The following is a 23,094-nucleotide window of genomic DNA, read 5'->3' on the forward strand; positions in this document are numbered from 1 at the left end:
CCATCAAGCTTAACACTCCAGCAAGGGCATAGTGTGATTGGCAGAAGTTCAAAAGATGCTTCTCAGCCCTGGGCCATTGGCCTGTCTAAGTGTCATTGTCCCCTGAGACTCGCCCTTTCCCACCTGGTTAGTGGCTCACCTATCCTCTCCCTTCCCCCTCCCCCTGGGCTTAAAAGGACCTGGGACCATGTGGCCGGGATTCTACTGTGGCTGTTCCAAGATTCAGAGATCTGTGACCCTGGAATAAAGCTCTGGATTAAACTCTGCGGTAGAATCCTCTCCTTTTCTCTTCACCTAGCCTAAGGACTTTCACCAGAGGTAAACCTGAGTTCTTACCAGCCTGGTCTTGTCCCAAGTGCCTAGCTGCAACATCCAGCCAGCCAGAGGGATCTCTGTGGTGAAATACCACAGCTGCTGCCTCTGGTCAAGCAGCAAGGGCCAGACAAGCCCAGGCACGTTCCATCCGGTATTATTGGGATATTATTCCAATAAATAATAAGCAGAACACTAAGATGAAAGTCTAGAAAGACAACATAAATAAAATTTAAAAAAAAAACCCAGAAAGATTCCATCATCTTTTTCTGAAATGTTTGAATGAAAAAGAAGCAAATCCACTGTCTAGATCTGACAACCCTATACATTTTCTAATATACCATAGTATATCTAGGACAAAAATTCTGAAGTCACAAAAATGCTGATTTCCCTGCCTTTGTATCTGATATTCCAAATTTTAAATGAATCAAATATTCTGGTTTTAGATCATAAACTGATTTTCGCCACTAACCAGACAATGAAGTTTTATCAAAATCATGGTATATTGAATCAAAAACCAGCCACAACCATTCAGCAGTAAACATAGGTAGGCTGGGTGTTTAAACCTGACTAATAACAAGTGATAGTCTTGGATCAGATTTGAATATTTTTACCATTAAAACACCTACATTTTTTCTGTCCAGGGAAGAAAAAACTGCACTACATGAGCAAGCCTTTCCTCACCCAAAAGAACTCCAGAAAATCCCACAACAAAAATCTCAGATAAGCCACAAAACAGTGTTTCACTTATCGTTATGGAAAGGGCACTGAAGTGTTTTAACCAAGCGCTCCTCTGCTGTGTCCTGATTGACTCTGCAACTGAGAATGCAATTAGCTACTTGCATTGAGCAGTAAATTCTCTCCATAAGTAACTCAGAGGCCTTGTTTTGTTTTCCAGAAATGTAACAACTGCAGTCAGTACATCTTCCGTGCATCTGACCAATCTGTAAAATCTTAACTGTAAGCTGGCACACAAAATATCATTCATCTGATCCACAACACCCAGGCAGCCGTGGAAGATTCCTTTCCACTCATCTAGGTATTGCCTTTGAGTTTCACATCCACAAGCTTTTAAGCCTCCTCTAGTCTGAGAAAATCGTACTATTTTCTTTTGTGATTTTGCTAGCACAATGACTAGGCATGGACCTTCCTGGTTCCCCCTCCACAACAGATTATTCTATTCCTGTAAGACAATGCCAGCCTTGTTCTCCAGCTGTCAGGGGCAGAAGCAAAGAGCATGAGCCGCTGCAGCTTTGACCTCTTCCTTACCAGTACACACAGAAATTGAAGCAAAAGATATACAGATTTTTCCACATGTTCCAAAGTACCCTTTGCTTTCCTGGCACACAAGGCTGTGGGACAACACACAAGTTTCCCCATCAGCCACGAGGATTGCCTGAGCATCGAGCAGTACCCTTTGAGGACTACACCTGCCTCTGTGCCCTCACCAACACAGTCAGCCACTGCCTGTGCTTTTCTTTTCAGCCACATTTCTTCTACTTCAGCTCACCTGCAGCTAACCAGGGACCCAGCCCCTGAACCTTGCACGAGCTGCATTTGTCTCAGCAAGCATGTTACCCATTCAACCCTCTCAAGTCCAAGCCAGTGTCCCTGGCTCTACAGTTTTAAGAACTGGAATTACCAGATGCCCTTTTTTCTACTCTTCTGAGTGCTCTTCATGTAGGCAAGTTATGAATCAAATAGGAACGATTTAACTTTTCTGTCACACACGTTCATGTGTTCCTGAATAAATATATATGTGCACACCAGTGTGACAACCAAACTCGCGCATGTCTGCAGACAGAATTAGCTGCAGTGCAAGCTACAGACTCAAATGGTGATCCACCCACATAGCCAGACGGCACTCATCCTAAATACCTAGTTATTTACACTGAATTTCTAAACTGCAAACAGTGAACTGCCTTCCATCACAAATATTCTTTGATGAACATGCTACATATACTTTATACAGCCTTATTTTAACTGTATTATGACAAATAGCTAGGAAAGGAGAGAGTTGGCAGAACAGGTAAAATGCTACTGTCCCAACCAAATAGGATTTTATGCGCCCAGGAATTAGTGACTATGCAAGACACAAGGCAAATAAGAGGCCAGTCTTATGGCAACTGAAATAGTAGCTGCTGTTACCTTTAACCATCTACTAAAGGCCTATTCATCTCAAGGAAGATAGATCTTATTGAATTTGTATTGAATCAAACCTTCCTCTGACAATTTGAAAAAAGAATTTCTGGAAAAGTCACCCAATTATTCTGGTAGGCAACAAAAAGTGTAAGTGTGACAGCGCTTTTCGTTTTCAAGAAATATTACTGAGAGAGAAAGCAGATTATTGGGGTTTAAGGACATAGAAGACTTTAAATGACAGGAAAAAAAAGACAATTATTCAAGATAATCAGACTTTTTCTTATTGTTCTTGAAAGATGGTGGGTATATGGTGAAAGGGGTTAAAAAAGGCTCAGAGAAAAACACATACTGTACACTTACAAAAATTGATCTCACACAGCCAAACATGTTTTGAGAAAATTGTGTCATACATATACAAATCAAGGGTGTATTTTTCATCTGACTAGAATGAGGATAAAAAACCAGTATGATTTTCACAATCTAAATCTGCTTTCAGATACACCACTGCAAAACCACTTGCCAAAAAGATCTGTAAGCAATAGCATGACAGTTCATTCTACTGCAATATTTTTTTTCACCATTGTGGTGAAAAATTACAACTCTGACCTAAATTTTCATATGTTTATTGAGAGGATTGTTCACTACCATATAACAAACACTTTAACACCAGTATTTATGTTTTAACTAATATTTTTTGGGTTCCCTGCATCTGAGACCATAATTGCATTACCTTGAACAGTCCCCCAATTACCTTCCTGCTTCATTATATTTACCTGTTTTCTCCTGGCACAAACTGTTTGCAGTGTCACCTGGAATGCACACTGTGGTCTCCCAAACACCACCTCAAGCCAGAGTAAACACTGTTGGCTTGTACAGTAAAACCACTACCAGGCACTGATCTACCCATCCAAGGACTCCCTAAAGCTCTATGGAGGGATGTCCCTGCCCCAAAAAAGTATGTAGCCTTCTTTCTAGGGCTGGAGGTTAAGAAACAGGGAGTACAAGCAATGCTAGAGGAAGCTATGGGGATTGCAAAAAATACTTGGAAATGTAGATCAGTGGTAGGGACAACTGCAGTATCAAAACATAAACATGAAGGGGGGGAAGGAAATAATTATTTCTGGTTTATAGTTACTATTGCGCTTGTCCTCAAATAAAATAACTTTCTGTTCTTAATGTCATCTTGCTACCTTCATGCAATATGCAACACCTGTATCAACTCAAACTATGTTTTTCATTTTAATGCAATGTAAAATTTTGCTTAAACATAGCAATAGAGAGCTGGTATTTGCATACACTGGATTTGGCCATCCAAACTGAATTTAGTTTTTTGTCAATCAAAAAATATCTACACATAAGAGTCATCAAAGCAAGTCAAAATACAAAGTAATAAATATTGTATTGTGGGTACAAACAGGAGACACGATTACTATCAGTAAGCACTTATTTACTTTAAGACTTACAAACTAGTCTTAGATATCAATATGGGAAAAGTTAAAACAATACTAATCTAAAAGAAGCTGCACACCAAGATGAATTTTACTATATTTCACCAAATCACCAATATCTTATCAAATAAGTTTGATAAGACAAAGAGCTAAGTCTTACCTTTACAGCAGCTGTACTTGGAACATGCATCAACCCTCAGAGCAGAGGAGCTTTTATAAAGCCCTACTTCCCCTCTGCAGAGCCTGACATTGAACAGCATTTTCTGCTACACTCCAGCTTATTGCAAACACACCAACAGCACATGGATAGAGTGTTCATCAGCATTCAGGAGTGAGACCACACACATCAGGACTGTGGTGCTCTCCAGCAGCAAGTAAAAAACAAAACAACAAAATTCCTACTTGCAACCATGAACATACTGCTGCTGTGCCACCAAGTCCCCACACAGTTATTTGCAGGATGTTTGGTCAGTGCTAACTATCCTCTGAAAAGCACTCAGCTCAGACTGCTCTAGAAGCCTGGAAGCTCAGAGAAGGTCACAACCTCCTTATACTGTTCCTGAGAAAAGCAGGACTAACTCTAATAAAAGCCAATGCATTGAAGAGTCAACCAATTCCCATACAAAAGTTCTCTAAACATCTATACAACATGATATTTGATCCCCCTTCTTATGAATTCTTAAAAGATTCTAAGAGCCCCCCCCCCCCCCCCCCCCCAAATTAAGGCAGACAATATATCCCTTAGTTTCAACCTAAAATAGATTATATCTGAGGTAAACTAGGGGGAAGGATGAATAGTTCACTGCTTGAACTAGTTTTATTCTTGTGAAAGAGGTATTGCTGCAGGAATGCGTAAAAATATCTGAGCAAGAGAAACTGAAGAATTTGGAGTGTAGAAAATTCAGAAAAGCTAATGTGATTTTCTACCTTCTGGAATGCATTTCATTCCATTAGTGATAATGTCAACAATTAGATTTCAGTTTAACCTTCAAAATACAACCTAGACCTGGAGCAGTTGATTAGCTCTTCTTTTGACATCACGCAGATTATTTTTTTTTATAACTTTCAAATGCACTTAGTGAGGAGGTGAGGTAAAAATAAGCCAACATCAACAATGGAAAAATCCCTATCTAATGAAGTTGCCTTAACCTGTTTAGTAAACTTAAGAGCTTTTGCTTATTACACAGTACCACAATCCCATAAGATACAAATCTACCAGCTGTGAACTTCACTGCCATTCAGTAGCACTCCTTTATGGGTGATTATCTGATTCCATGCCTTTTCCAGCAATTTCAATGCCGCAGTCACCATTGATGCTGATGCATGGTCTGGGTACACGCCTGGTGCTCCCCAGAGCGATGTGAATCAGAACTGTCTCAGCCACGCTGGGTCCAGCATGTAACATAACCATCACCAGTAATCAAGCAGCAATGCAGCAGCTCTAAAAGCTGCTGCCCCAGGAAGCAAGGAGGCCTCCTGCTATGAGAGTCATAAAACGCTCCCTTACGCACCAGATCTAGGTGTTGCCCAAAGCACACAGCGAGGCTTTGCGAGACTAGATTCTGACTGCCAGGCTTTTCACTGCAATATTGGGTGGGAGATTTTGAGGGAATGAAAAAGATCAGAATACATTTGGAAAGTTTTTGTTTACATCATTTGATTTCAAGGCAAAGGAGATAGACCATGTGAGATTTAGCACTGTCACAATCAGGCAAATCACGCCGTCAGCAGGATTCTATGGAGACCAAAACTGAAATAAGTAAAATACGTCAAATAAGTCAAGCAACTCAGAAGATGAGGTTTCTCACTCTTAATGCAAGTCTACAACAAGAATATCTGAAATGACAAAAAATTTAATTATATTATGAAAAATAGGATTGATTTTTAAATGCAGTACAGCTCTTGAGTCTCTTTATCCCAATGATTATTCACTACAGAGTCAAGGAGCAACTAATGTCCCTTCAAATTCTACAATAGGAGTCTTATTTTGTTGAGCTCTGAAATCAAGAATAGTGAATTACTAAAATCAGATGCGCTTGGCATTAGGAGCATTTTGCCAATAGAGCAATCTTGGTGCACCACTGTGGCAAAGCACTAAGCATGTAATCAGCTATATCCGCAAAGATCAGCTTTAGACTCATACAGGAAAGTCATCACTTTTTTAGCAAAACAAGCAATATCACTAAAAGAACAGTTTTGCAAGTAAAATAGTATATGTGTAGAGGTTTCTGCTGATGGATCTTTGTCCAAGTGGGATACTACATCACTTAGATAGCTCCAATTGATCAAGCTATACCAAAATATACTATAGACTTGGCTTGTGTTCTGCTCTTAATCTTAGTTCAGTATTTCCCTCTGTACCTCCTAAATAACAAAACCCATTCAACCTGCCAAGTTAGCAAAATATGAATGCCCTTTTTAGTATAACATCTAGCTCAAATTGTAGAGCACAGCAGCATTCTTGATGCAAAGAGAATACTGCTAGACAAAGCAATGGTACATGCTATACCAAAGCAAGTTACAACTAATCCACTGATCAGTATTGGTCACTGTTACACAGGTGACAGGCTGCCTAGTGTACAGCCCAGTGCAGAGAGTGTCTGCAACCCTGTGGGGCTTCCAGACAGTCCCAGGACTACCAGGCTGCCAAACTCATTGCATCCTGCAGTCTGACTGGTTACACAAAGCCTTTTACAGCTTGGAAAATCTTTGTGCTCTCTCCCTGTGCTTGGACCATCTATATGTTCCTCATTGAGGACTGCCAGTGGAGAGCACTCCCAGAAATGACAGATTTTCTACAGGGGAAAGGGGAGCTGCACAACAGCCCCTCTCTTCCAGCCACGTGAAGTAGGATGTACAGTGGCTTACATGAAAGGATGTGCAGAAGGGGACCGTGACACAGACAGCAGCCTCTCCTAAGACAGCAATGATGTTAGAGGTATCAAAGGTAACAGCCATAATTAATGAAGTCCAGTGCAGTCCCAAGGCTTGCAGGACTACGGCCCCAGGTGGTAAATGAGTCACTGGAATTTAGCAAGAGGGTGGAAAACTGTACAGGATGCTTCTAGGCAAGGAGATAATTGATCAACCTATTGAAATTCAGCAGCCCAAGACCTGCACAGAGATGTGTACAGATCCTGGCTGTGAGTCAGCTGTGGAGGAAACACACTGCAGTGTCACAGCTAGCTATGGACAGCTACATGAAATTAATTCATTCAACTGCTGCTCCATTCCCCACAGTCCATTTAGCTGACTTTTGTGCAGAGGTAGGGGAATTTCACCTTTTATATAGATGCAGCTGGAAAGACTACACGCAAATTATTCCCAGTACACAACACATACTCTAAGTAGCGCAGCCTGATTAAATGGTACATGATACAGCATCTTAAACTACTCTGCAACACAGTCTGTAATCTCAAAGATGGCACAGACCCAACAGTGCTCATGAAACCATAAGACAAAGTTCAATGCAACTATAACAGGCAAAGGTATCTCCTTTCGTGGGTCTACTGTTGCTCAATATGCAGAAAATTTGAAGTGTGACAGACTATGTATTTCCTTCTTGTTGACCAAATTTTTTGTTGGGTATCCACGAGAAATTTAATCCCTATTTGCCAGAAATCAAGGGCAAATCTTAATTATATAATTTTTTATTCATATGGTACAGTGGTTTTCTTGTTATTTCTTTTGGGGTGGTTTTTTTGTTACCTTTTTGGAAAAATAATAGAGAATCACTTCATACCTAAAACAAAAGTTTTCACCTTCCTATTGCACTTAGGTAGAAGTATGCTTTATGTTTCATTGTCTTTTTCCTTAAAATTATTGAATTTTCTTTCTTTTCAAAAGTGTGTGTTCTATGTGTGTGCATATATGTACATGTGCACATGAATGTGAACAGGGAACTTTTAAGACCAAAAACACGTGACAAATACCTGTACAACAACAAAAGTAAAATTTTACAGAATGCAATAGAAGTCTTGTTTTCTGTAAACCAGTTTGACACAACACAGACTTTGTTAAATATTCACATGTTTTAACTGGAGCACTATTTTTGTCTTTAAGGAAAAGCAAATCAGTGTTAAATACTTCAAACTGACTATAGGTATCACTATCATAATGTAATTTTAGCATGTTTATGATAACAGTTTATTTATAAATAAGTGCAAAGTTCAGCAATATGTCTCTATCTGGATGTGAAATGAGAGCTGTGTCACTTTTGCACCATAAAACCCTATGCCAGGTAGAAGAATGCATTGATTGCTAAATAACAATTTAGCCTTAGAATTAGGCAAGATATAGCACTGTGAAGGGCTTCTAAGTAGCCAAATAAATAAAAAAAAAAATCTTTAGAACATAATTTTGAGGTTCCCAATTTGAGAGGTGGAAACAAAACGAGGAACAAAATGTTAACGAAAGGTTCGTTTTTAGTAAACTCTGAACTTTTTTTTCAATAGAACCTTATGCTTGCTAATTTCATCATTTAATCTTCTATTCATTTGAAAAACATGCAGCTCTAAATAAGCGCACTATTTGGAAAAGAAATTTAAAACAATTCATTAAGGAAAGAAACTAATATGAAAGATTTCAGGGTTTCCAAAAACTACCTATTCGCTCTTCCTTTTAGATCAACACACTAACTAAATTTGCTAACCATTTGCAAATAATCTAGCTTTGTTTCTTTGTTTCCAGAAACAGCTTTCAAAATACAAAAAAAAAAAAAAAAAGGAATTCACTAGTAGCCATCACTACAAACACACAAATTTTCAAAGGAGAATTGTCTCTGTATTTCAACAGCATCACTATGCGAAACAAGCCTCACATTACTTGAAAGAAGGCTGCAGCCATCTCACACTGCTGCAAGTGAAGAGTGTGCTCATGACTCACTGCCCCTGCCTGGTTGCAACTCATCAGTGCCGGCAGCCCTAATCTGCTCCCAGACATTATGACCAGCAGCTCTGATATATGGATTAGATCTCCCCCAAGTACTCCGTGCAGGGAAAGAACTCCATGAGCCCTTTATTCCCTAAGGAGTACCTGTGCAGGAGAATAAATCAGTGATATGAAAGAAAACATGAAATCCTTCCCAGTAAAATTTGCAGATGACACAAAAGATAATAAAATGGTAAATACCGGGGAGTTGTCAGTTCCACAGATTGCATGGCAGCCTGGGCTCACCTGAATAAGATGTGTTTTAACACAGCTGAGCACAAAGCTGTCTATCTCATAACTAAGAGCACACATTCCAAACAAAGACAATATATTATGCTAGAATGAGGCATATGGATGATGGTGGATAACCAAATTAATATTAGCCTACAGTGCAATACCCTGGCTAAAGCAGTGAAAAAAAAATCCTTTGATGTACAAGGGAGTAAACATGGAGTAGCAATAGGAAAGGATTATATAAATCACTACCAATGTTGAGACGAGAATCTCTCTGTTTCAAATGGCATGTAACAACATGGTTGTAGTTTATATCTGTGATCCCCAAGCATTCCCACAGGAACTAAAGGACTATACTAGTATTCCAACTAGAAAGTCTTAATCAGCTACAAGATGCATTCAAAATTCTGGAAGACTTGCCTTGCTAAAAATGAGAAACCTGTGTTAAAGAGGAGGATAAATGATTACTGGTTTACTGTCTACAGATATTTAAATGGAGAGGTGGGAGGAAATGAGGAGTATCATGAATATTAAAGGAGAACTTATCAGCTTCTTAATGCTGGATTTTGCATGCTTCTGCTACATAAAACTAGAAATATTCAGTCAGAAAATAAGGTAACAATACTTAACAAATAGTAAGTATTGTTCATCTAAAGAGAAGCAGGATTTTCTTTCCTCTGAATTTTTCACAACCAGCATTTTTCTTCTAAAAAGAAGTAGAAGTTGCAAGACTACATCAGTATCTTATATTGTTGTTTAAGGCAGATAAAGACAAAAAGTTAGAGTTCTATCATTCAAAAGCATACTTTAAATGCCCCAGGACAGCTTTGTTACCACAACTCCTGCCACTTATTTGAGTTTACAGCAGGTATATAGCTAGCTCCTTATATTTGTGGGACAATTATTTCCCAAGATATGGAATGATCATTTAAGCTGTTAGTAAGCCAAATGAACTTCTCACTCATTTCCCAATTCATATTTTGGATATACTTGGTATTAATGCTTCTGTATTGTGCAAAGCAGCAAGTTACTGAAAGAGCATGGGAAAAGTGAAACCTTGCTGAATATGCAGAATAGCTCAGTCACAGATAATTTGAATTGATCTTCCCATTTGAAACCAGTAATATGACTTCTGAAAAAAAAAGGCACTCCAAAGCCCATGAAACAAACAACAGAAAAAGACCCCTTCTGAAATGAGAAAGAAGTGCAACAGCAGTTTCAGTACAATATTAAAAAACCTGTCTTAACATGGAATTAGCAAACTGTGACTAATATCTATTGAAAGTGTGTGGTTTCAGGACCTGAAGACCCAGACAGTTTAATGAAGGTAATTGCCCAATTCATTAATTGAACAATACCAAATGCACTTCAGAATTTGACTCAGAATATATATTACAATTTGATACTGCAAAGCTTAAGTGAATCTTCAAATTTTGTACTGAGCTATAGACTGAGCAGCATTTTGTAAACCTAAATATGATCCTATTCTTTTCAGTGGAAGAAAATTTTCAGGTAACATGTATGCATCACACCTACTCTCTCTACTGAGGCTACTTCCCAATCATCTCAAAGTAAAACTTTAAAGCCAGTGCAACATCTAACTGCATCATAATCAAAAAATGACAAAATTTCTGTTACTAAAAAATGGTAATTTTTTGAGTGCTGTTCTCCCAAATGCTCCAATCAGCCAAGGATTAGAGGTTCAACTTAATACTAGCCAGTGATCATTAATCATTTTAAAGTACCACAGCTAATCTCATCTCCTATCCAGAGAAACCCACTCATGTCTTATGTGTAAGAGATGTTGGCTTACTTTTGAGTGTGTTTTAAATTTGGTTAATGACACCTTCTTCCCACAAGAGACATCCAGAACCCTCAGAGCAGAGAGCCCACAAATATGCTCAATGCTACACAAAAGCAAGAGCAAACATAGGCAGTGGTAACAGGAATAAAGTTTTTCCAGGCAGCCCCACACTGAGGCTGTAAGGATCAGCTAACTTATGTTAAAAGCCTATCACATGAGTATAGCAGTGGCTTCTCTGCCTTTTGCTGATAGAGAATGAACTGGGCTGTAAGCTTTCAATATTTTCTAAGAGGTCAAATTTATGAGGAGGAGATATCTAGAATCTTCTTCAAATACACCTCTTAAATTCACATTGTGAGAAGCAAAATCAAGCTGTGAAACGATGGAACATTGCTGCAAAGTGAAATCTACTGTGGAAGAAGATGAGGCCTCTCCTTCCTGTTTCACTAGAGCAGAGCAAACTAAATAGCAGCTTCTTCAGGTGTTCTCTCAAGTTAACCCCTAAACATGGGATCCTGAAGCCATTGCTGGAAAAAAATACTCCTGCACCCTACAGCATTAGCCTGAACAACAGTCCTGTTGTCTTACACATTATATGTCTTTCCTGGAGCTAAAATAATTGTTTAAGACTACTGTATATTTTCTTTAGCTATACAGCATCAGATGAGTCGGTATATACGAACAAAAATTTATGTGCAGCACCCAGCTAAGAAACAAGATGGAGAAAAATAGCAACTGCTCAGGCATCATCAGCATTTCTGTGTTGTTTAAATGACTATACTGACCTGAACCAGCAGGCCCAGCTGCAAGGGGCCAGCTGGGGGTTCTAACCCACTTGGACAAAGACACAACTCTCCATTTGGAACCGCTAGCTCCTCTTCTGCAGGGTTTTTACAGCTGTATCTGCCTTAAGGTGGACACTGATGATGGGCACTTCAGACCACTTCAAGTAGCCATCCTCCCATGCTCCACAGCTGGTTGAATTCCCTCACTAGAAACCCCAGGAGAGCCTGTTAAAAGGTTTATATTCTCATTTGTGTTGACTAGTGTGGCCATTAGATTTCTCATGTATGCAAACCAATCCTGATTTTGTTATATCAGTCTGATAAATATATAAATGCCTTTGGAGACTGAATGGAATAGCTTAGGCTTGCAGTTCCTTTTCTCATTTGTAGAAATATTTATGCATTTGATTCAACATGGAGTCTGACAGGAGCTTACTTTGTTCTATTAAGTTTGGATGTTTTGAGCATTTACAGGCTCAGGATGAACATTTGTATACAATCAAGCTACACATTCCAGGACAGGTTGTACCCCTAAACAGAAATCACTGAGCCTTCTTTCTATGTTCATTTCCCTAACTTGCTGAGACATGAAAAGAGCTAATAAGACCATAGCTGTATTTGTGGGATTTAAATGAACTAGGTGTTTTCCTCACATATTTATTCCATGCTCTTGATTTCAGAGGAAACAGCTTACTGCAGAACTCTTCCCTGTTCTCTATATTCCTGAAAAAAGACATGACCTTTAAGTCTCCTTAACATGAACAGGGCAAAGTAAGGTAGAGATGATTCTTCCACCCTTGCTTGGGAGATAACACACAACAGCCACCCAGGTGATACCCTGAAGGGTCATTTTTGAGGTGGCTTCCAGGCTGAGAACAAAAAAGTCCTGAGATATCCTCTGCTTGTACTCAACAGGTGCCCTGCAGACAAGCAAAACAGCTCATTTCTGACATGCCAGTATTCTTTGTAATTTAGCAACAAATAAAAAGAGAGCATGGGCAAGCAGCTCTGCTTTGTTCACTGTTTGACACTCCATAAAGGTGAGAAACAGTGCAAACCAGGGTTGTCTGAGCAAGCAGAAGAAAGATTTTTCAATCTGGGCAGAGGGAAAAGCCTTGGCAGTTTGGTTAGAGCAAAGTAGTTAGAACTTAACAAGAAATATCTTTTTTTGTTGTCAGTTTTGTTTGACATCACAAAAGAAGAGCCTAGACATAGCTTGCTACAGCTGGGGTGACTGGAAAAGAAAAAGAGAAATATTCAGGAGTTGATGGATAGCTGTATTCCAGGCCAGTAACTGATAGGCCTCTGATTTTACCTCCCTAGCTTGAGACAAGTCCCTACCACTTGTGAACATAGAAATTATTTGTAATGATTTTGAAGCTTACTTTAGATCTTTTTAAAGAGCATATTTACATGTTTAATGACCAAAAAAACCCATGGGCCCATGGCAACCAAGGTGGGGGACAATATAGGAGGGGAGGAATCTGTTGTCTTTTGCCACCACCTTTTGAAATTTTATGTTCCACTCTATTCCAAGTGAGGGACCCAGCAGCAGCTGTGACACTCAGTTGCAAGAATATCATAAAGAGTCTAGAAAAATCTGTATAAGAATACTTACCATTTTTACCCATTTTATATATATTAGCTAGCATAACAATTGGTTCAGCTCCTCGAGGAAAAAACCTATCTGCAATTTTTTTTAATAGCACTACAATGTATTTACTAATCCATGCTTTCAAGAACTTTTTAAGAACTTTTCAGTATTTATTAGCACTAAAATTTGTTTATAAATGTTACTTCCCCAAATGTTTTCTGAAAAGTATTTTTGGCATAGAAGGTCATGGTATAATCCTTTGAAATTTTTGAAGAAAGGATCAGAATATCTTAATTTCAACAGCTAAGTAGCTTTACACAAAATACTTTTAGCAGGTACATGCTTAAGCATAAGTCCAAAGTAGGTTCTCTGCATAACACTTCTTTTCATTTTAAAATTACTACAGGGGAAAAAAGTCAAGCTCCAAAATTCATGATTCTCTCTACTGTTCTGGCCTGTCTGGCCAGCCCTTAAAATTCCCTTCACTTTCAGAATAAAGCAGTTTGCTGCTTTGTGTCCAGTCCCAAAATTATCCTGCCTGAGAAAGGAGCCACACAGCCATTTCTGTTAACAGCTAGTGGCATTTTTATACCCATTCTTCCTTTCTCAACCTAATCAGGGGAGAGACAGAGGATCTGAGATGCACGTGAGCATCTAGTACCAAATGTTCATATGTCTTGAAACACTAAAAGGCTTCCAAAGTGTTACAAAAATAGCTTGATTTCTTTTTTTTTTTTTTGTCTTGATTAGTGAGCAGTTTTCAGAAACTTTTTGTAATATCTTTGGAAATAAATTACTATGGTAATAAATTACCAAAAACATCCATCGGGAAGAAGAGAGAAAGAATGCCTGAGAGACTTTAAGCAGCATGGAAGAAGAACCAAGAGAGAATTTCAGTAATCAAAAAGGACTCTATATCTTCTCCAGAAAGATCCAGCTGTTAGCTTCCCAAAATAATCCATGTTTTTTATAAGCAAGGTGAACTGGACTACAATACTTCAGAATTCACATTTCAGGAATGACAAAACATATCAAAATCAACATTGTTTCACAGCTGGTCTGATTTTTGGATTTTGCAAATTTTTATTTGCAATTGCATAGGAGCATCAATCATTTCATTTTGTGGGCAGCGCAGCTAGCTGGTTTTAAGTATACTGACTATAAATTATATCTAATTAAAAAAAAATCAAAATCAAGATAATCAACTGTATTGCAGCATTCAGAGTGAAGCCATCACCGTATTTAACACTCGTGACAAACTGTGCCAAGTTTTCTTATTTCTACAAAGTTTCAAAATCTTGAAGTTGTTCTAAAAACTGATATAAATATTGCACAACAAATCTGTTTCATACGTTTAAATAAATGAATATATTTTTATGCTTACTGAACTTACAAGAGAAGCAAAAATACTGAAATTAAGTTCTGTGGTGACATTTAAAATCATAATCGATGCAGACTGCTTCAGTTACCATGGGCACTGTCATTATTTAGAAATAAAAGGGAAAAGCCACAAAAAATTCAAAAAGTTCAGAGAGTATTTATGTCTATGTATATCAGGAATAAGTCATATCTCACACCAAAAGTAGCCATTCACAAAAAAGAAAGCCAAGCAAGAGGTCAGATTTTCATTTTGGCTCACCAAGTTACACTGATGCTGTAATTACTTTGATAAATCTAGATTTCTCTTTTCCTCTCACTTCTGTAAACCAAAATGATAGTCTTCATTTACATCGAAGTAACAGCTTTTACTGATGTGGTTGTACCTATTACTAAGAGAAAAGATTCAGGAAACAAGCAGCAGGTTATAGAATCAAAAGAGGGAATGAGAGAATATGATCTAAAAAACCATAATGAGTATGATTGCCCTTGCCAAAGATACATTTCTTTTTAACGCAAAGTACAACTAATTTTTAGAACAAGGGGTTATCAGAAAATGAAATGCTATACAGAGGATGATAATGGTAACACTGGTATACAAAACAGGAATATAGTTGGAGCATGAAAAGTAAACGCTAAGTGACAGAATGCAGTTTCAAAATCCAGCAAGATAACAGAGAATTCATAATGCATTTGCAATATATTAATACAAAATCATCTGCAAGACACCTGTCAAATATATACTCTTCCATTCTATGTTGGAATAGATAATTAAATCTTTGTTGCAGTAAAATAGAAACTTCACTGCTTGCAGAACTAACAGAAGTCAAGCCCTTTGCATTTGCCTGCCCAGAGCAATAGCATTTTTGTCAGAAGCACCAGTAATGATCTTGAGTTACGCACAAAAGCAGGCTCTGTTAGGGCAACGGACAAAGGCAAATGACTGCAAAGAAAGAGGACTCAACTTCAATTTAACTGTCCTGTAAGGTACATACTAATTAGCTGCAAAGCTATGAAATCCTAGCTAGCATGTTAAGTCTGCTACATGACAGTATAATTTGACTTCTTAAAGGATTATGCAAATTACAACTCATCATTCCATTACATGACTGAAAAAAAGTGACAGCTAATTTATACATAACACACCTTTCAAATCCCTAAGATGTGAAGCACCTGTGCAATACATTTTTGCCTAGATTTTCTAGCGTGTACACTCTTGTTTATTGCACTGTACAGAAGCATACCTAAGAGATTTAGAAAAGTCTTAGGGTTTTTTATTTGCTTTTTTAGCTTTTAGAGCACAATTCCAAAGAATTAAACAACATACTTCTGTCCCTGCTGTAGAGGTTTTGCACACAAGTGTACGGTTTCAACACACGTGTAATTTCGGAATAGCAGGAGAGCACGAGCACTAAATGCACGAGCTAGAGGCAAGACTCACACAGATTTCAACATACTTCTGGTAGGTAGATTCACAGTAGATTCCGTCATATCGGTAGATTTTCCTACATTCTGATTGGTTGGGCAGAGGATGCTGGACAGTTATTCTGTAGAGGCATCAAAAACAGATAGACATGACTAGAGGATCTCTACAGGTAACTGTAATGCAGGACAAATCAGTATGTTGAAATTGATTTTTTTAATTTTATTTTTAAATCAAATGCCTTTCTGATCTCTTTAAATCAACTGCCTTGTGCACATAACACCCACAGTTTCCACTTTTCAAAATTTGCACTGAGAGTAAACTAAACTTCAATTCTCCACAAGAATGGTGCTTTTTTCCCCATCAAATAAAAGTTGAAGAGGTATGGAATTTTATAAATCAAGTTGATATTCCACATAGTTGGTATATATACAGTAGTGCTTTTACAATTGATTATTTATTGTTTACTGTTACAATCCTCCTTCAGGCAGAACATTCATTTATATCAGCTGGGAGTTTGTCCAGACAAAGACCAAATAACCCTCCAATTTAAAATGTCAACAGCAATTCTCACATTTGCACAGAATGAGGATGTTGTGGTATTATGAGGACTGTGATTGAAGGTGCTCAGCACCATCTGAATAATGCCATATGTTCTCGGATCGACTGAAAGAAAATGAAAGTGATTGGCAGCAATCAGGAGGTGCGCAGCATCTTGTAAAATCAGGCCCTAAAAGATTTGTCAATCATTCTCTTATTCATCCCTCCCCAGCTCCCCGTTAGCAGAAAATATAATTTGGCTATAAAAATTCAATGTTGTTTTTAAAATATACTTGGGAATTGCACACAAAACAGTACCCACCAATTTTCTTTTTTTTCCCTCCCTCTTCTCTGGAATAAAAACACATTTTAGATGCTTTTGTATCTTCTACAAATTAATACCTTTTTCCCCTTGTAATTTAATGGTATTTCACTGGAGTAAGGATAAATTATTTGAGAAATTTTACAGGTTTTTCAAACGTAGAATTTTAGGCTGTGATTTTTAAAAATAAATATTCTAGCGAGTAGAGAATTATTTTATGTTATCATTATTTTTATGGTATTAACATCTACATAGCTCTGAGCTAGTCTTGGTTTTTAAAATTGTTTTAACAGTAATTTGAGACTGCAGGTTTGAGAAAAAAATTAGTATCATTCTCCAGCTACAAGCTCTGCGAGGAAATGGAAAGTTATCTATTGTGGAAACTGAGGACCTTCCTCAATAAGACTGCACCTACATTGTGTCAAGTGCAAACAATTTCATGTCTGCACAGCCCTGGTTCCTTGTTCATTTAAGGCAGAAACCGGGTCTGAACTGGCCTCAGCACTGTTTTCACCCCATGGGACCCCATAGGCAGAAGAAAGCAGACAACTCTGTGATGAAGGCAGGACTAAACACCTCTGAATTCTTCCATATTCCTGCGTTCACTAATTAAGACACTTCCAGGGAGATTGATTTATTTATTGTGATATCTGGGGCTTGTAAGTTAGACATTTAAGTACCATATGCACCGTATGAGGAAATATAAGAATCTTAAAATGAGATTCGAAACACAAGGGCTATCTGCAGGGAACCACATCAGCTAGTACAAAGGATCTAGCAAAGTTTCCTCCGTGTTGTGTGCGCCTGAGAGACAAACGCTTCACTTTGGGTCATACAGAAATGCCTACATCAAAGAAAATTCAAGCTTCAAATTCTTCAGTGCACCATCACACTGACTGAAAAAATCCCCAAATTTAACTCCCTGGGTCATTTCTTGTTTTGGGTTTTTTTTGTTTTGTGATACAAGACTAGAAGAGATGCCTGTTTTTATATGGCTTCAGTAAAGACACAGGAGAACAAGTCTCAGTGCCTCTCAGCCAGTGGAGCCTCAAACATACATCTTCCACTCCTTCAAATATTACCAGAGACTCCTAAAATGAGGGTCTTTTAACTTCTCCTGCTAAAATAACAGCCCTATTAAAGAACAAAAAAATTCAGGATTCATTGGATGAAACAAAGTGAGACAGTGAGAGCATGTTGCATTATGAGTCATTCAAAAATGCATAAGCAATCCTTGCAAAAACTATCAGAATCCTTCCCAGATGAGTGCTCTTATCACAGGCCTTCAGAATTATGCTCTTTCTTCCAACCACTTCTTTGGCCAAATGAGTCTGGAATAGTAATACTGGTTATTGCTATTACTTGAATAGTTATACGAGTGCAGCAGAACACAGCTCACTCCAGAAAACCTTTATTTTGAAGTGGCTATAGTATTCTTCTGGGAAGTGGAAGATGTGGATTTGAACACCCTTGTGATTAAACAGGTCCTAAATAAGTATTCACTGCACCAAGCTAGTGTAAAATACTTGTCAGCCAGTTTTTGTTTGTTTGGTTTGTTTTTTTGCTCTTTTTTCAGATGACAGAGAAACTGAAACATAGGAGGTTCCATTTGAACATCAGAGAAGATTTTTTTTACTGTAAGGGTGATGGAGAACTGGAACAAAGAGGTTGTAGAGCCTCCCCCAGTGAGAGAGTCAACACCCACCTGGGCATGATCCTAGTCAACCAGGTCCAGATAACTGTTCCTGCAACCCAGAGGGGTTGGGTAAGAGATCCTCTCCATTCTCAGCCATTCTGTTATCCAAGGCCAGATCAGAGATTTGGACTGTGAACCACAACCCTGCTTTACATCTAGTCAGAATTAGGTTGGAACTTTTTTGGAGAGCGGGAAGCATAAAGGTGGTGGAGGGAGTGGGGGTTGCATTTTCTTTTTTAAGTTAAGCAATATATAAGGCTTTATAAACATCATAGCAGCTACTGTGAGTCGTGGTCCAAACCTTCCTTTGCACTGCATAGAGCTAGATTCCACTTGTGAAGCCGAGATCCTAGGAACTTTTATGGACCCAACCAATTGCCTAATGCTCTCTAAAAATTTTCTTTAACGAGTTATTTAACTCATTAAACTATTCCCTCTCTGCTGAAACAGTAATAATAATAATAGAAAAATAAAAAATCATATTCTCAAACACCAAGCTAAGTAAGACATCAATGTAAATCTCTTAAAAGCCCACTGACTTCATCAAGATTGCATAGCATCGAAGTTAGCACAGAATGGGGTTTATTGTCCTTAACCTGAAAAATCAAACAGTCCTGAGACACTTTGGAATGTATTTCAAAGTGCACATCTGATTTCTGACTGCAGCCTACACCAATGCTTTGGGGAGAAAAAAAATGTTTTTTCTTGTGTAATGTTTCTCTTATTGTTAAGGTTTATTTTAGCATAGTAAGCCTATTTCCATAAATGGACCTTTTTGCTGAATAAAAACTATTGTTTTATTTTACATATTTAAAATTAGTCAAACACCATCACATGAATTTGCCCTCTGCCCCAAGTATTTTAGCTGTTATTTAATAGATTTACATTTAAAATTAATGATCATCTGGTAACTATGAGGCTATGGGTCAGAAATTAAAACTTCCTTACAGAACAGCTTATTCAGCATTCGTTACTAAAACAAACTAATAGAAAAAAAAAAAACAAACCCACAAAAAAACCACAAAATCGAATTGCAAGAATTACTTGCTAGGATCCAAAAAAAAAGTTTACTAAGACAATCAGTCTTGGTCATGGGGTATTTTTTCCTCTCTAAAAAGAAAAAATTTAGGCAATCTTCACCAAATTAATTTTGTTAACTTTTTTACCACATTATGTCAGCAGATAGAGTATATCTCAGGTTCCACTTACAAAATTGATTTAGCTGAAGATAAAACTGTATATTGGCTATTTACTCTAGCTACTGTATATTCTTGTTCTATTTTATGCTTTGAAATTGATTTTTGGTATGCTTCTCTGTTAAAAATTAAAGCACTGAAGACTATTTGAGTCTGATCAACTTGCAGTGGTTAGCTCACCCCAGTTTTAGTTGAATTTTGACTGATTTGAGAGACAAACTCCTATTCTCATGTAAGCTTTTAGACAGAGTAAAAGTTACCATTTCAAGTCACCATTTCATAATAATAAAGGCAAAAAATGAGTTTTAGGTTATGACTATCTACCTCTGTGCTGTAGGTTATCTTCCAAAGACGCCAGAAACATACCAGACAAAATGCCTACAACCACTGCATGAAACATGATATTTCACTTAATATTTGTATTCACTATTCCTTAGGGGGTGTGCTGTGAGATGATGATGCTGGGTGCACTCTCACACCTGACCTTGGTTTTTAGACATTGCACACTTTCCCTAAAAAGTATAAAAGTATCACCTCAGATGCGAAAGGATTACAAACTACTGTGTTTGCACATTAGACAGCTCATCTTCGTTTCTTTATGTGTCACTAAACTCTAGATGGATTCATCATAAAACTTGAGGTGGAACTTAAGTGCATTTACATACATGTGAAATGTGTAAGCTATGACTAATTTTAACTCACAGGGCAGAATTTAAATAATTAGTTACAAGAAGTCAAACTAAGGGAAAAAAGGAGGAAAGAGATGGTTAGAGGCAGAGTAGTAAATTGTTCCATTTTTGCAGGTAATCTAAATGCAAACTAGAAGCAACTTATCATGAGAATGGATTTTCCACCATCTGGTCAAATAACAGGGGATTTGTCTAGTGGCAAGCAAAGAATGGAATGATGTGAGAAAGATTAGCGGGCAAGTCCTACAGTTGGCTAAAATGTATTTTGTGCAAACAAGAACAGATGACGCCTTAACAATTACACCTGTCAAAAACTCCAGAAAGCAATCCATCTCTGAACAGCCCAGTTGAAAACAGGCTAGTTCATAACAAAATGAATTTTTTTAAACAATTGCCAGCCATAACAGTTTGATGCATGACAAGCTTAGGAAGTTGCGTTCCACGTACAACTGAAGCCTTAACTAACTGGACCCTGCTTTTCTCTGATAAGTAAGGTATTAAACTACATTAAAAAAAAAAATCTTAAGCAAAACAATGCAAATAGCTAATAACCTTGGAAAGCAAGAAAATTCAGAGTTAAGCCTGACATATAGACTCTGTAAATTACATACTCCAGTATGTCCTACATGAATTGGTCCAAGAAGGGTTTTTTTAAGAATGGTCCTTTTTGTGGGAGTCAAAAAATACCAGATAGTATCTGGACTAGCCTGCCTTGCATAGAATACAGACAGTTCCTAAAATTAAAGGTCTTTCTAAATATAGATGTGAAGCCTTAAAATTACTACCTTATATATATCCTGCCAGAAGGCAGAATTCTAATAATGTTTTCTGTAGAGATATGATTTCTTTCTTCATAAAAGATATAATCTCAAGGTGCAACAATATTTTACACCAATTCCAAGGTGATTTTCTTTAACATTAACTGTTTATATATGCATCTAATGTTTCAGCATCTAAACTTGCCATGTATTAATATGTTCTTTTTTAAAAAGTCATAGTTCCCTACAGAAGATGGAGATCATAGCTCATATATCTATTTGGAATGGATGGTGACACAAGACTGTCCCAGAATTAATTAAGTTTTTTGTACTGTTTGGTCCCTGGATTTCAAATATTCAAGCAGAACTTGTTACTTCATTAAGCAATTTAACAAAGTGATTTCATGAAAGAGTTCACCGAAAGTCAACCTAATGTACTGCTGTCAGCAGACTCTAGCAAGGCAAATCAGAGGAGAGCTTGAGGGGCTACTTTCTTCTTCCTCTTAAAAGACCATGGAGATGATTTGGGGTGGTTATTCATCTACCTTAATTTTTTTTCTCTTGTGAGAGATACAAAGAACAGCATTTTTCCTCACTTCAAATTCAGGTGGGCCAGAAGAACAGCTATGGAGCAAACGACCATCAGCATTATCCATATGCTCCTGATCAAAGCCAAAGCTGGGCCAGAGCCTCCCTGTTGTCTTGGCATGGATGAGAACTCATTGAGTGCAACATGGGCAATAGGAAAGAAACCCAAGTGTTCTAACTGCAAACTTCACAGTTAGGAGGTAGCTGACAGCTCTTCCTCAAGGTGGCAATTTGAAAGTCCTTCTGGGTTCTTGAGCTCATTTTTGGGGAGACTTGGTAGGCTGCAGTTAATTTTTTCCCTGGGCTCATTTTTGCTGTGTATCTGGTACAGTCAAGATCTGCTGCTAGAGTTTAATTTCCAAACACTGATTTAGTTATTCCCATAAAATATTTGAAAATAAAACAGAAATCATGCAAGATATACCTTTCTTTTCCTTTTGTTCCTGTCTCCTAAGAATTACAAGATAATGCTTGGCAGAGATCAAGGTGCTGCACTTAACCCTGTGGGTCACACACTGCTTATTTCAGCTTCTTCTCCACACCTCAACAGACCAACAATATTTTTCAGGCCTGTAGTAGTAACACAGGCTTGGTGTTGGGAGGATTTTCTGTGTAGGACAGCTCTTACATTCAACTCCTAATTAGTAAAAATAGTGTGAATTAGAGCTTCCTCCCTCAGAACTAATAAATCTATTCTGAACAATGTATTGCCTCTATTTTACCCTACAAATATCAGCACAGTAACATTGATCCCAGAGGACAAGGGTTTTTCATTGAAAATGTAGGAATGGAGAGGGTGAGGGCTTAGATTCAGACAATTCTAGGCCTCCAAAACTGTTGGTCTCTGGGAAATATAATACTCAGGTGCCAATTAAGCTACATGCACCTAGTTCAAAGTTTCTTATTATTGTGAATTTTTAAAAATCAACATTAAATTATTTTGTTAGCAGAAAATATCCAGAATTTTATCACAAGAAAAAAACAAATTAACACCTCCCACCGTAGCCAAAACTTAGGTGATATCAGCCATGGAAGAAGATATTGCAGAAACTCAAATGTATTTCAATTTTCCAAATGAAAGCTTCTGTGTGTAATCTTTTGTTTTATCTCTGGCCAGGTTTTCCCCTATATTATAACTTCAGCTTTCTATATATCCCTATATGCTCTTCCTTTACTTTTCTATTCAATTTTTGTGCATAGACATGTTTAAAATGAGGTCCTACCACTTTTTTATTCAAGCTACAGACAAAGGTAATT

General features: G+C 37.7%; 1 protein-coding gene across 6 annotated transcripts in view; it reads right to left on the reverse strand.

The window, feature by feature from the left end:
* NPAS3 (neuronal PAS domain protein 3) overlaps window positions 1–23,094 on the reverse strand; it is a gene marked incomplete at both ends in the record, with an annotated part of 583,871 nt that overhangs the window by 487,220 nt on the left and 73,557 nt on the right. The window contains one exon of one of the 6 annotated variants that reach the window (XM_084207721.1): window positions 16,083–16,172. The exons of the other annotated variants lie outside the window; for them this stretch is intronic. Coding sequence (XP_084063847.1) covers window positions 16,083–16,172 — 90 coding nt within the window. The remainder of the gene's footprint in view (window positions 1–16,082; window positions 16,173–23,094) is intronic. 6 annotated transcript variants of the gene reach the window in all.

Source organism: Fringilla coelebs, assembly GCF_963513975.1.
Source record: "Fringilla coelebs genome assembly, chromosome: 6".
Taxonomy (NCBI): Eukaryota; Metazoa; Chordata; class Aves; order Passeriformes; family Fringillidae; genus Fringilla; species Fringilla coelebs.